The sequence below is a fragment of the Bison bison genome, unplaced genomic scaffold, assembly GCF_000754665.1.
Source record: "Bison bison bison isolate TAMUID 2011002044 unplaced genomic scaffold, Bison_UMD1.0 scf7180017864037, whole genome shotgun sequence".
Taxonomy (NCBI): domain Eukaryota; kingdom Metazoa; phylum Chordata; class Mammalia; order Artiodactyla; family Bovidae; genus Bison; species Bison bison.
In genome coordinates, this window is record NW_011494609.1 from 6,885,547 (window position 1) to 6,897,779 (window position 12,233).

The 12,233-nt window shown below is 57.2% G+C and overlaps 1 protein-coding gene across 1 annotated transcript in view; it reads left to right on the forward strand.

Annotated features, from left to right (window-relative positions):
• Positions 1 to 12,233, forward strand: part of TSPEAR (thrombospondin-type laminin G domain and EAR repeats) — a 26,087-nt gene that overhangs the window by 893 nt on the left and 12,961 nt on the right. The window contains exons 2-8 of the mRNA XM_010834999.1: positions 35 to 273; positions 1,757 to 1,847; positions 2,881 to 3,037; positions 4,257 to 4,388; positions 5,067 to 5,293; positions 7,754 to 7,940; positions 8,887 to 9,116. Coding sequence (XP_010833301.1) covers positions 35 to 273; positions 1,757 to 1,847; positions 2,881 to 3,037; positions 4,257 to 4,388; positions 5,067 to 5,293; positions 7,754 to 7,940; positions 8,887 to 9,116 — 1,263 coding nt within the window. The remainder of the gene's footprint in view (positions 1 to 34; positions 274 to 1,756; positions 1,848 to 2,880; positions 3,038 to 4,256; positions 4,389 to 5,066; positions 5,294 to 7,753; positions 7,941 to 8,886; positions 9,117 to 12,233) is intronic.

Here is a 12,233-nt window from a genome sequence, read left to right on the forward strand (position 1 = left end):
CCGCCCCTCACCTCACCCGCCCCCTCTCTTGCAGAAGAACGAGTACCTGCTGGCGGTGGTGGCAGAGGAGCGGGACTCGCTGCTGCTGGGCCTGCGATACTCGCCCACCCAGCTGCACTTCCTCTTCCTCAGCGAGGACGGGGCAGGCGCCTGGCAGACCCGCGTGTCCTTCCGCAGCCCGGCTCTGGTGGACGGCCAGTGGCACGTGCTGGTCTTGGCCGTGTCCGAGGGCTCCTTTTCGCTCACTACGGACTGCGGCCCCGCCGTGGACATGTAGGTACTGCGACACCCTGAGAGGGTCGCGTGGGGCTGTGTGCTGCCTGGCAAGGGGGATCCACACAGCCAGCCGGTACATGTGGCCGCCCGGGACAGCTCACAGTGCACACGTGGACCCGGGCCTAGGGCCTGAGCCCTGGCGGATGCGGTCAGGCTGGAGGAGGAGCACCAGGCTCAGCTGGTGGACCTGGAGCTGCCCTGCTAGAAAAGCGGTGGGTGGGGGCGCACGGGTGCGAAGGGAGCCGAAGCCTGCCCGCGTCCTCGCTGTGTGGACTGGACTTCACCGAGTAAAAGCACTGCTAAAGAGTCGGTAGCATCGCTTAAGGCCCAGGGGAAGGTCAGGGTGAACTCTGGCACCAGGAGCCCAAAAGGAGCTGCCCCCGATCCAGCCCAGGGCTTTCTTCCCCCTATATGTATGTATTTATTTTGGCTCTGTCTGGTTTCAGTTGCCCCAGCAGGTGGGATCTTTCCTCCCGGTGCAGCGCCTTCTGTCTAGTGTCCCCCAGCTCCAGAGTTCCGGGGCTCCGTATTTGTGTTGCACAGGCTTAGTTGCCCCACAGCACATGGGATCTTAGTTCTCAGACCAGGGATCAAACCCATGTCCCCTGCATTGAAAAGCAGGTTCTTAACCACTAGACCGCCAGGGAAGTCCTGAGGCGCAAGTCTTGCTTTGTGACTTTCAACCCATCATTTAACCTCTCTGACTCAGTTTCCTTTTCTGGGGTGAGGGAATAAATAGTCAGCAAAACTCCCAATTAAAGGTACAGAACAATCTTCATAGCTTTGACACAACCCCCGGCATGCTCCAGACTAGAAATTGTTTGGTCCTAATTCCAGCCACATCTTCCTACACCCCCTGGGTCACCAACAAGGTGAACCCCCTCTAACTCTGACACCATTTGTCCCTTCGCCCTGGGCTCAGAGAAGGGGGGCAGACTGGGGACCCCCGTGTGGACAGAAGTCACTGGAGGCCTCTGTGAGATGGAGAGGGGCCACTGAGCACTTCTGCAGCACATGCTTTTGTAGAAGACCCTGTCCTGAGGCAAAGCATGTCCCCCAAATTCACATCTGCCAGAACCAGGAATGGGGCATCATTTGGACGCAGCATCCCTACTGGGATAACTGAGTTCAGTTGAGGTCATGCTGGAGGAGGGTGGCCCTGAGTCAAGTGATTGGTGACCCGAGGAAAAGAGGAGCAGAGGAGAGGCCACACGATTTGGTCAGAAGCCAGGAGCTCTGGGAGCTGAAAGAGGCTCCCCTCAAGTCTTCAGAGGGGACACACCCAGATGACACCCTGATCTCAACTTCTGGCCTCCAGCACCATGAGGGAACACACTGCTGTTATTTAAGGCGGTGGAGCTGGTCACAGCTGCCCCTAGACACTGGTACAGCCTCACGGTGCTGCCCGCTGTCCTTTCTGCATAAGTGGGCTTCGAGTCTGCTCTCCCGTGGCCCTAAAACCACCCTCCAATGTCTTCAGAATGGCTGACATGCCCTTCCCAGCCACCCTATCTGTGCGAGGAGCCCGGTTCTTCATCGGCAGTCGGAGGAGGACGAAAGGCCGATTCACGGTAAGGATGGAGGCACTGCCCACCAGGCCCTCCCAACACCAGTGCTCCTGCGGGCTGTCACCACTGGCCTGGCACCCCGATGCTCTAATTAAACAATTGTGTGTGCCAAATGGGAATGGGGAGCATAAGGGCTCAGAGGAGACCCCTGCTAGCCAGGCACACTCCCCTATAGGCCCTTTGCACCTGCTGTGCCCTCCTCCTGGAGTGTGAGTCCCCAGTCCTGCCATGGTGCACTCCAGTGACCCTGGGGCCTTGCCTTGTGCCCTTGTACCATGAAGGCCTTGCTCACCCCTGAGAAGATGCCCCCACACCCAGCCCTCTCATCCCCTTTCCGGATGGTCTTTGTAGCCATGACCTCCTTCAGACCAGCTATGTGTCTGGTCATTGCCTGCCTGTCTCCCTCTTAGAGTGTTGGTGGGGGGACCTTGCTCACTGAGGATATGGGCTTTTGTTTCTTGCTGTGTCCAGTGTTGAGAACCATGCCTTGTGCATAAGAGGTGAGATCTGAATATTTACCAATGGGATGCTTGGATGGATGGATGGATGGATGGACAGCTAGATGGATGTACAGAGTAATAGAAAGATGGGTGGTGGATGGACAGATGGGAGGACAGCTAGGTGAACAGATAGATGAATGGATGTATAGATGGATGGATGGATGGATGGATGGATGGATGGGCATTTGGGTGGGTGGATGGATGAATGGATGACTGGACAAAGAGATGGATGGATGAACAGAGAGATGAATAGATGGACGGGCAGATAAGTGGACAGATGGATGGACAAGTGGACATACAGACGAATGACCAATGCACCCAGTCATTCTAGGTCAGTCCACAGGAAGAACCTGTTCTGTGGTGTAATCACCTTAGAACTGTGCACAGCTCTCAACCACTGCTCCCAGTGCCCCCTAACCTACAGGCAGACTCTTCTCTCTTGGCCACCCCTCCCTCAGGGTCTGGGTAGGCTGAGCCCAGGGGTCATCAGGCCCTCCAACAGCACAGGTCTGAGTGCCCTGCCCCTCCCTCTGCAGGGCCTGGTGAGGCAGCTGGTTCTGTTGCCTGGCTCGGATGCCACCCCGAGGCTCTGTCCCTGTGTGAATCCTGAGCTCGCTGTGCTGTCCATCCCTGCTATCCTGCATGGCCTCACAGGGAAGCCGGAAGACAACGAGGTGCTAAAATACCCCTATGGTTAGTAAGCCAAAGCTACCCCTCTCCACACTGACAGAAGACCCTGAGAGCCTGGTCACCCCCAGGTTCCCCAGGCACAAGACAGGAGGGTGCTTATCATGTGGACGAATGGATAGCTGGGGCCTGATGCGGATGACCCCCTCCCTGGGGAGGCAGACGACATCTCAGATCCACGTGCTTAAGCCCCACCAGACGGTGCCCTTGATGGACCACTCGTCCTGCCTGGGACCTGGGGCTGAGCTGACACGAATTCCTTCTCTGACTCCCACCTGCCACCTGCTATGCTCCCAGAGCAGCATCTGGGGCCCGTTCTCCCCTTCCCTCTCCAACAGACACCAAACCTCAACCCCCCAGTGGGGACCCTGATCTTCATGATGTTTGGTTCTATTTTCTGGGACCCCTCAGCCTAGAAGGTCCCCAGCACTGGCATCTCTCATTTGTGTTTGCACCTCCCCAATGTAAAGTCAGTGTTGACTTTATTTAAGCTATACCCTCTGCCATGGAGAATCCAAAACTCTCTCCCCGACAGCCCCAACTCCTACTGGGGAGGTGGGGAGACCCCTGACTCCTTCCAGAGCCTCACGGCCCTTGCTTCACAAGTCAGGGAAGCCCCTTGAGCAAGTCGGCCCTTAGAGCCAGTCCTGGGCCAGCATCCCCAAATTCCCAGAGTCTCATGACCTCTGGGGTGTTTTCTGGGCCTTGAGCAAGTGTCTGACTCCCAAGGCCTCTGCTGGGCATTTGGCGAGGTTGAGGATGCTCTGTTTCACCGCCTGGCCACTGGGGTCTCAGCTCAGGAGTCACTGTATGGAGGCCACGTGGCATCATTAGGACAGGGCTGGACCTGGATGAAGCCGCGATGACCAGGAATGAGGGGGTCAAGGTGCCTGGAACCAAGCAGACAGAAGTTAGCTGAACCTGTGCCAGTGAGTCTCAGATGGAGGAGAGAGAAAGGCAGCGTGATTACTGAGGGTTCTCAGAGGAGCTAGGGTCTGGGGAAGAACTTGGTGGGCAGGTGGCTGGACTTCAGGGGCATGTCCAGGTCCTGTGCACAGATGCCGAGGGCAAGTCCTGGGCTTTCGGGTCTCCCTGCCTCCCAGAGGCCTCGTTACGACCTGAGTGGTTCCTGGAAGGAGTACAGGGGTCAGGGGTCACCTGACACCCTTGACTCTGCCTCCCTCTGGGGAGCACATACCCACAGGACATTTGTCACCCCCATCAGAAACCAACATGAAGGTGACGCTGGGACCCCGGCCTCCGTGCACCAAAGCAGAGGATGCCCAGTTCTGGTTCGACGCCAGCCGCAAGGGGCTATACCTGTGCGTGGGCAGCGAGTGGGTCTCCGTGTTAGCAGGTGAGACATGCAGGTCTCCAGGGGCCTAGGGGGTCTTCTCAGAACCAGTGTTATGTAGGAATAGGGAACGAACCTCACAGAGCCGCGAGCTTGAGTGTTTCACCTGGAAACACGCGCCCTCCTGGGCCTGACTCGTGGGCTGGCAGGCTCTCATCCATTGTCCCAACTAGGGTAGACCATGGGCCTCCTCCAGGGTGCTCCATCCACTGTCCTCACCCTCTCCTCCCTCTCTGGTCAGATGGGATGTGATGGTGCCTGGAGCCCAAGAGTGGGGCTGTTGGCAGGGAGGTGAGGAGAGGAGCCGTCTGAGGGTGGGGGTCCCTGGGAAATGAGAACTGGCTGCAGGGGGCCATCCAGGAGCCATGGCCTCCACTCTCTAGTTCACATTTGGGCACAGCTTTCTGTGGAAGTCTGGAGCCTTGTGAAGTGTCTAGTAAGGACCTGACATGTCACTTCCATCCAACAAGTGTCCCTGGGGACTCTGCAGGCCCTAAAGCCCATTCAGGGGCCAGAATCCCCTTTGCTGGGCCTCCAGGTGAGGGTGGTACAGGACTTAGGGACACTCGCCTGACCTCATGCTAGGGTCATGGCCCAGGGCCCTGGGGTCACTCCCGGATGTCATCCATCAGGGCTTCTGTTCTGGGAAGCCTTAACCAGTCTCCATGTCCCTATCACAAGCCAAAGAAAAGCTGGATTACGTGGAGGAGCATCAGAGCCTATTCACGAACTCAGAGACGCTGGGCATCGAGGTCTTCGTCATCCCTGAGGCTGGGCTCTTTGTAGCAACTGCCAACCGGAAAACCACATCTGCCATCTACAAGTGGACCGATGGCAAGTTTGCTTCATACCAGAACATTCCCACGCACCAGGCACAGTCCTGGAGACACTTCACCATTGGGAAAAAGGCAAGTTCACATGTGCGACTATGTCATTTTTATCTTGGAAAAACCCACAAAGTCCGAGGGTTGGGGCTCCTTAGGTAGATTTTGGGCTTCCCTGGTGGCTCAGATGTTAAAGAATCTGCCTGCAATGTGGGAGACCTAGGTTCAGTCCCTGGGTTGGGAAGATCTCCTGGAGAAGGGAATGGCAACCCACTCCAGTATCCTTGCCTGGAGAATTCCATGGACAGAGGAACCTGGTGGGCTACAGTCCATGGGGGTCTCAAAGAGTCGGACATGACTGAATGACTTTTGCTTTATGTAGATTTTATGGGGAAAAGCATTTCTACTGGTTTCAGAGCCTCATACAGGTTCTAAATGGCTTTTGAATCAGACACACCTGCGTCTTGGTCTGGAATGTGACTGAGAAAATCTGTTCCATTTCCTACAAAATGGACACAAGACGGCTGCTGGGACATTTCCCACTCCATGCACACCTGCCACTGACTCCTCAAAGCTCTGAGATAATCTGACCTAAGTTCAGTTCAGTTCAGTTGCTCAGTCATGTCTGACTCTTTGCTACCCCATGGACTGCAGTACACCAAGCTTCCCTGTCCACCACCAACTCCCAGAGCTTGCTCAAACTCATTCCATCCAGTCAGTGATGCCATCCAACCATCTCATCTTCTGTCGTCCCCTTCTCCTCCTGCCTTCAATCTTTCCTAGAATCAGGGTCTTTTCCAATGAGTCAGTTCTTTGCTTTAGATGGCCACAGTGTTGGAGCTTCAGATTCAGCATCCATCCTTTCAATGAATATTCAGGACTGATTTCCTTTAGGATTGACTGGTTTGATCTTTTTGCAGTCCAAGGGACTCTCAAGAGTCTTCTCCAACACCACAGTTCAAAAACATCAGTTCTTTGGTGCTCAGCTTTCTTTATCTGACCTAAACAGGAGTGGAAATGGGGCTCCACCCTGGCCTCCCTCTATTGGCCCCATAAACATGGGGGACACATGCTGTCCTGATGGAGGGGACAGGTGAGATGGTGAGGGCTGGACATGAGGCCTTGGATGGGAGAGCCTGGCAGGCAGCCCCCTTCCTTTCACCAGGACTGTGTTGAGCAGTAGCCCAAGGGTGGGACTGAGAGGGCGGCCCCCTTGAGATAAGAATTTCCTTCCCAGCTCCTTCTAGTCCTCCACTCCAAGTGGCAGGATCCCCGGGCCCCCTCCCACACCTGCTCTCAAGTCAGTCACCAATGTGCCCGGTTCCAGCCCCGCACACCCCACCCCCAAGGCCCATGCAGTGAGGACAAATCTCTGTTTCTGGTCCCTGCTGACTGTCAGGGTCCTGAACTCCAGGGCAGCCTGGTGAAGGAGTGACTAGCTCTCTGGTCTTATGGTTGATGACATTTTAAAGATTTTTACTCCTTCCTAATAAAAAATAACTTTATATCAAAAAATTGGGAAATTCAGAGAAATAAGAAAAATCTATCAGGTCCCCTAAGCAGACAGAGGGTCTCTGGGGCTGCTTCAGCCACAGCAAGTGAGCCCCTCACCCTAGGCTTCCAGCTTCTGTCACATCACATGACCCGCCATCTGGGCCTCTGGGTTGTGTCACACGCAGGGCGTTGCCACATGGTCCTCAAGTGTGTGACACACACGTGCTTCTTGACGGACAGCAGGGTGATCAGATCTCTCCTCCTTGTCTGAGTGATGAACGCTGCTGTGCATAAGGCTTTCCCTGGGATTGGGAGATAGAAACAGAGCTAATAGGCTGGTAGACACAGGCCTGGCTACGGGTCTTAGAGTAATTAAGATCTGGAGTCAGTGCCACGTGCTGGGGCCTGCCCAGGATGCCAGTCCTGGGCTCAGCCTCTGTCCTGGGGCTCAGCCTCTGTCCTGGGGTTCAGCCTGTGTCCCAGGGCTCATCCTCTGTCCTGGGGCTTGGCCTCTGTCCCGGGGCTTGGCCTCTGTCCCAGGGCTCAGCCTCTGTCCTGGGGCTCATCTTCTGTCCTGGGGCTCAGCCTCTGTCCCGGGGCTCAGCCTCTGTCCTGGGGCTCAGCCTCTGTCCTGGGGTTCAGCCTGTGTCCCAGGGCTCATCCTCTGTCCTGGGGCTTGCCCTCTGTCCCGGGGCTCGGCCTCTGTCCCGGGGCTCAGCCTCTGTCCCAGGGCTCATCTTCTGTCCTGGGGATCAGCCTCTGTCCTGGGGCTCGGCCTCTGTCCTGAGGCTCAGCCCCTACCCCGGGGTTCAGTCTGTGTCCCGGAGCTCAGCCTCTGTCCCGAGGTTCAGCCTCTGTCCTAGGGCTCAGCCTCTGTCCCAGAGCTTGGCCTCTGTTCTATGGCTCGGCCTCTGTCCCCGGGTTCGGCCTCTGTCCCGGGCTCATCCTCTGTCCCTGGGCTCAGCCTGTGTCCCAGGGCTGACATTGAGAAACCCAGAGCGCCGGCCCCTCACTCGGATGATGAGAACCCTGTTCTGGTCCTCTCCCCAGATCTTCCTGGCTGTGGCTAATTTTGAGCCGAATGAGAAGGGTCAGGAGTTCTCGGTCATTTACAAGTGGAGCCAGAGAAGGCTGAGGTTCACGCCATACCAGAGGGTCCCCACCCACAGTGCCCGGGACTGGGAGGCCTTCGAGGTGGCCGGCGAGCACTTCCTGGCCGTGGCCAACCACCGGGAAGGTAGGGGCCGTGGCCTTGACTCTGAGCTGGGGCGTGATCGCCTGCAGCATTCAGTGTATTTCATTAGAAATGTATAATAAACCTCACCTGGCCTGCATCCTCAGGCTCTGCTGTATGACAGTGGTGTCTGAAGGTGGACACACCTGAGCACCCTCTCACCTGTTCAGGTGGGAGGGGTCCCTGCCCCCATCCATTCTGGGCACAAACTCTGTGAGATGCAATGGGTATGTGGGGATAGGCCTAGGAGGGGCTGGGAAACCTGGCTTCTGGGCCAGGTGACTGCCCCGAGTGACCGCAGCAAGCCTTTTCGGGTGCTATAACTCAAGGGGGACTGGACCCTGGGGGCAGCTGGCCCTGCAAAGTGTCTCCAGCCTCTGCAGGTTCCAAGGCTCAGAGTTTACCTGAGTCTAAAACCTGCCAGGGAGCTCTGTGGGGGGTAGGGAGGAGACCCCACCACCACTCATGGGTAGAGGGACCCCAGGAGCCTGCTACCAGGTACCTCCAAGGACAGTAAGTGTTCCAGGAGAGGCTGGCCCAGCGGGGTGTGTGTTGGGGAGTGGGAGGCCCTAAGGAGCACAATGTGGGGAGAAGGCTTCCAGCCCGCACAGGTCTGATCTCTGGTGGGAGGGAGCATGAAGGGGAAGGCAGGCAGAGTGAAGGGTGAGGCTGCAGCGGGGGTGGGGAGTCCCACCTCCAGCACAGTAGATGATCACAGGGATCTGGAGTCCCCCAAAGGCTGGGCCACTGAGGGTTCTCATGGGGCACAGAGGCGGGAAGGCTATGTGATGGGTAACATGGCTGGGGACCCGGGAAGAGTGCAGATCAGGGTCCAGCTGAACTGCGCTGGCTGCAGGGCCTGGGGCAGGGTCCCGGGGGGCCTGGTCCCAGGCGCTGGCATGAGGCTGCAGAAGCCTGTTTCCCTCCCTCAATGCCGCTCGGCTTCCAGGCGACAACCATAACATTGACAGTGTCATCTACAAGTGGAACCCGGGGACCCGGCTCTTCGAGGCCAACCAGACCATCGCCACTTCGGGCGCCTACGACTGGGAGTTCTTCACGGTGGGGCCCTACGCCTTTCTGGCCGTGGCCAACGCCTTCAACGGCACATCCACGCGGCTGCAGTCCCACCTGTACGTGCGGCTGGACGGCTCCTTCCAGCTCTTCCAGTCCTTCCTGGTGAGGACCCTGCACTCCCCATGGCACCCCCCGACACACACACCCTTCCCACCCCCAGGCCTGTCCACACCAGGCGCCTCCCCAGAGGTCAGGCGAGGGAGCCTGCAGACGAGGTGGAAGGGCTTCCCCGGCACAGAGTTCCTACCAGTACCTGTGCTCAGATGAGTCCCCTGGCCCCTGGCGGGCCCCACAGTCTAACCTGCCTTTATGTGGGTGTCAGCCTCTTGTCCTGAGGCCCCCCGCAGCTGGCCCCTGACCTGGCCATCTGTGGGGACAGCACTGTTCACCTTCTCTGAGCTCTTGTGTCCCTTAGCTGGTTCCAGCTGTTGTGGGCTGCCTGGCAAAGCATCAAACTGAGGCAGCGAGAGGCTTTATTAGGTGGGGCAGCGCTGAACGCCTCGGTGAACCATGCGGGTACTGACCAGTCCCAGGCTAGTGGGCAGTGTTGGCAGCCCCTCCTCAGGCCCCACTGTGGTCTAGGATGATGACACAGGGTCCAGACCCTCCTCTGCCTTCCCATGCCCTCCTCCTTCCAAGCTGCCTGGCTTGTCCCTCTCAGTGTCAGACCCCAGACCAAGCCCCCACGTGCTCAGGTGCTAACTCATGTCCAACTCTTTACAACCCCATGGACTGTAGCCCACCAGGCTCCTCTGTCCATAGGATTTTCTAGGCAAGAATACAGGACCAGGTTGCCATTTCCTACTCCAGGGGATCTTTCTGACCCAGGATCAAACCTGAGTCTCCTGCATTAGCAGGCAGATTCTTTACCACTGAGCCACCTGGGAAGCCCAAGCCCCCATGGATGACTAAAATCAACAGTCGAGGTCGGTATTTGCATCGTCCTAGCCACGTCATAAGCTCGTTCTTGCAGAGCCAAGGGTGCGTTTTGACCACTCCCTTCTCAGTGGTGGGCTGGGACAACCTCTGGGCCAGCCCCTGGGGACAGGCCCTGCATGCAGGCCAGACTCTCTTCCATGCCACAAGCCCACCACCTGGCTCACTTCACGCGTGGACCCCAGGTGCTGCACAGGACGCTTCCACAAGTTCCTAGTTGCTTCTTCCCGTATCCCTCCCTCCTTCCCCTTTCCTCTGTGGGGGAAGAAAACCACCATCTCTGCACAGGGTAACGTCCCCCGGCTTCTTGCTGGTCCTCCCTGTCCCCAGGCTCCTGCGAGCACTGCGTCCTCAGTGCCTCCTGGGTTTCCACCGTGTGTCGCTGCGAGGTCTCTGGTCAGCATGTGTCCACGAAGAGCCCTCTTGTCCTGCAGCCCTTTCTCCTGGGCCCTTCTGCCTGTGCCATCCTGGCCGACTGTCTCTAGAGCTGACAGTGGTCGCTTTTCTGGAACTTTCCTTTACTGCCATCTTTGGCTGGAGCCACCATGTCCAATTCTGATCTCCAGTGTCCCAGTTGACCTCAGGTTTTTGGGTGACACCTCAAGGACACCCCCTTCCAGGAACTCCCCCATGCTCCCCAGTGTCCCTGCAGCTGACCCGGGTCATGTGACCAAAGTCAGCCAATGGGTGTAGAGCGGAGCAAGCCCACATCAGATCTGGACTGAGAGGTCACAGCCCACCCCTCATCCTCCACAGCCACATGGGCCACGTGGCCTGATGGCACAACCACAGGCTGGGGGAGCCATGACCTCGCCAGCTTCATCTCAGTGAGAACCACCGTCTGTGGCAGGAAGTGTGCACGCTCGTGGTGGCCGCGTCCCTCGCCCTGCCTGATAAATGGTGTACAGGATTTTAGAGTAGAAGTCATTCCCTTGAGAACACGGAGGGCAGCCCCCGGCCTCCCAGAACCCAGGGGTGCAGTGGCCCCCCTGCCCCCCGGGCGCCCTTCTGGTGGCCTTCTCCCAGAACCCAGGGGTGCAGTGGCCCCCCTGCCCCCCGAGCGCCCTTCCAGTGGCCTTCTCTGCCCTCGGCACCCACAGGTCTCTTACAGTGGCTCCCTGTGCCTCCTGACGGCTTTGTCTCAGTGCCCTTTCAACTTGAAGCTGTGCTTTTCCAGGCCTGGGAGATTTCCTTGGTTTTTCTTGATCATTCCATGCCCCACCCGACCCTGGCACACTGGTTAGAGGGCTTTCAGATCTCCTGTGTTGAGTTATCTTTTCAACCTAGACTCTTTCCCTACCTTTATTGTCCAATCGTGTTGATGAGCATCGTCTCATAAAGCTAGTATCTTTCTAATATCCAAGAACTCTTCCTCTTCATGCCATTCTATATTTACTCTATAAATGCAGTATCTTCTTGAATACTTTTGAAGATCATTATAGTTTTAAAATATTCTGGTTTGTTTCTAGAACCAGCTCGGTTTCTTCCAGTATGAGTGTATGTATATATTTTAGCCTGACTCTCATGTTCCAGGTCCTTTGTCACACGTCTGGAGGACCCTTTGTTTTCTGTTGATATTTCCTGTCGAGCATAGCAGGGGGTGGCATTGTCACTGGTGGCTTGTGCCCCAGGGAGCTGGGGGTCTGGTTGAGGCCCTTGATGAGGCGCCATGATGACGACCTTCTAAACTGGCTTTTTGTGCAAACGTAGGAGATGTCTATGGGGTTGCACAGAGTCGGACATGACTGAAGTGACTTAGCAGCAGCAGCAGCAGCAGGAGAGGTCAGATAGGATCATAATCTCCAAGCTGCACTCCCCGACCGGCTGCAAGAACCCTCTTCATGTCACGTGCCTGGTGTGACAGCCCAGCTGGGGACGTGTGTGATTGGCCAGAAGGCTGCGTGCCGAGTCTCTGTGCTCTCTGGACACCATGGGGAAACACTCAGCCTGAATCTCTCAGAGCAGTGTTCGTTTCTGCCACTGTCTCTCATGCAGGATGTCTCAGATCCCTTCCAGGTTCTGGCCCATCTCCTTGAATGCTCCCCAGTATACTGGCTCCAGAGCTGTGAGCCCCTGAACCTCTGTATTTTCAAGCAGCATCCAGATCTGGCTCCAGTCTGTGTCCAGCCTCACCACAGGCCTCGGACACAGGGCATCCTCAGAAGGGAGACTGGGCCGAGGGGCAGAGACAGGCCCAACTGAGCCAGGATGGGGGCCATCTGAGCTCCATGCCCTAAACCAGAGCCAGCCCAGGGGTGTGACGCTGGCGGGAAGAATCAGCCA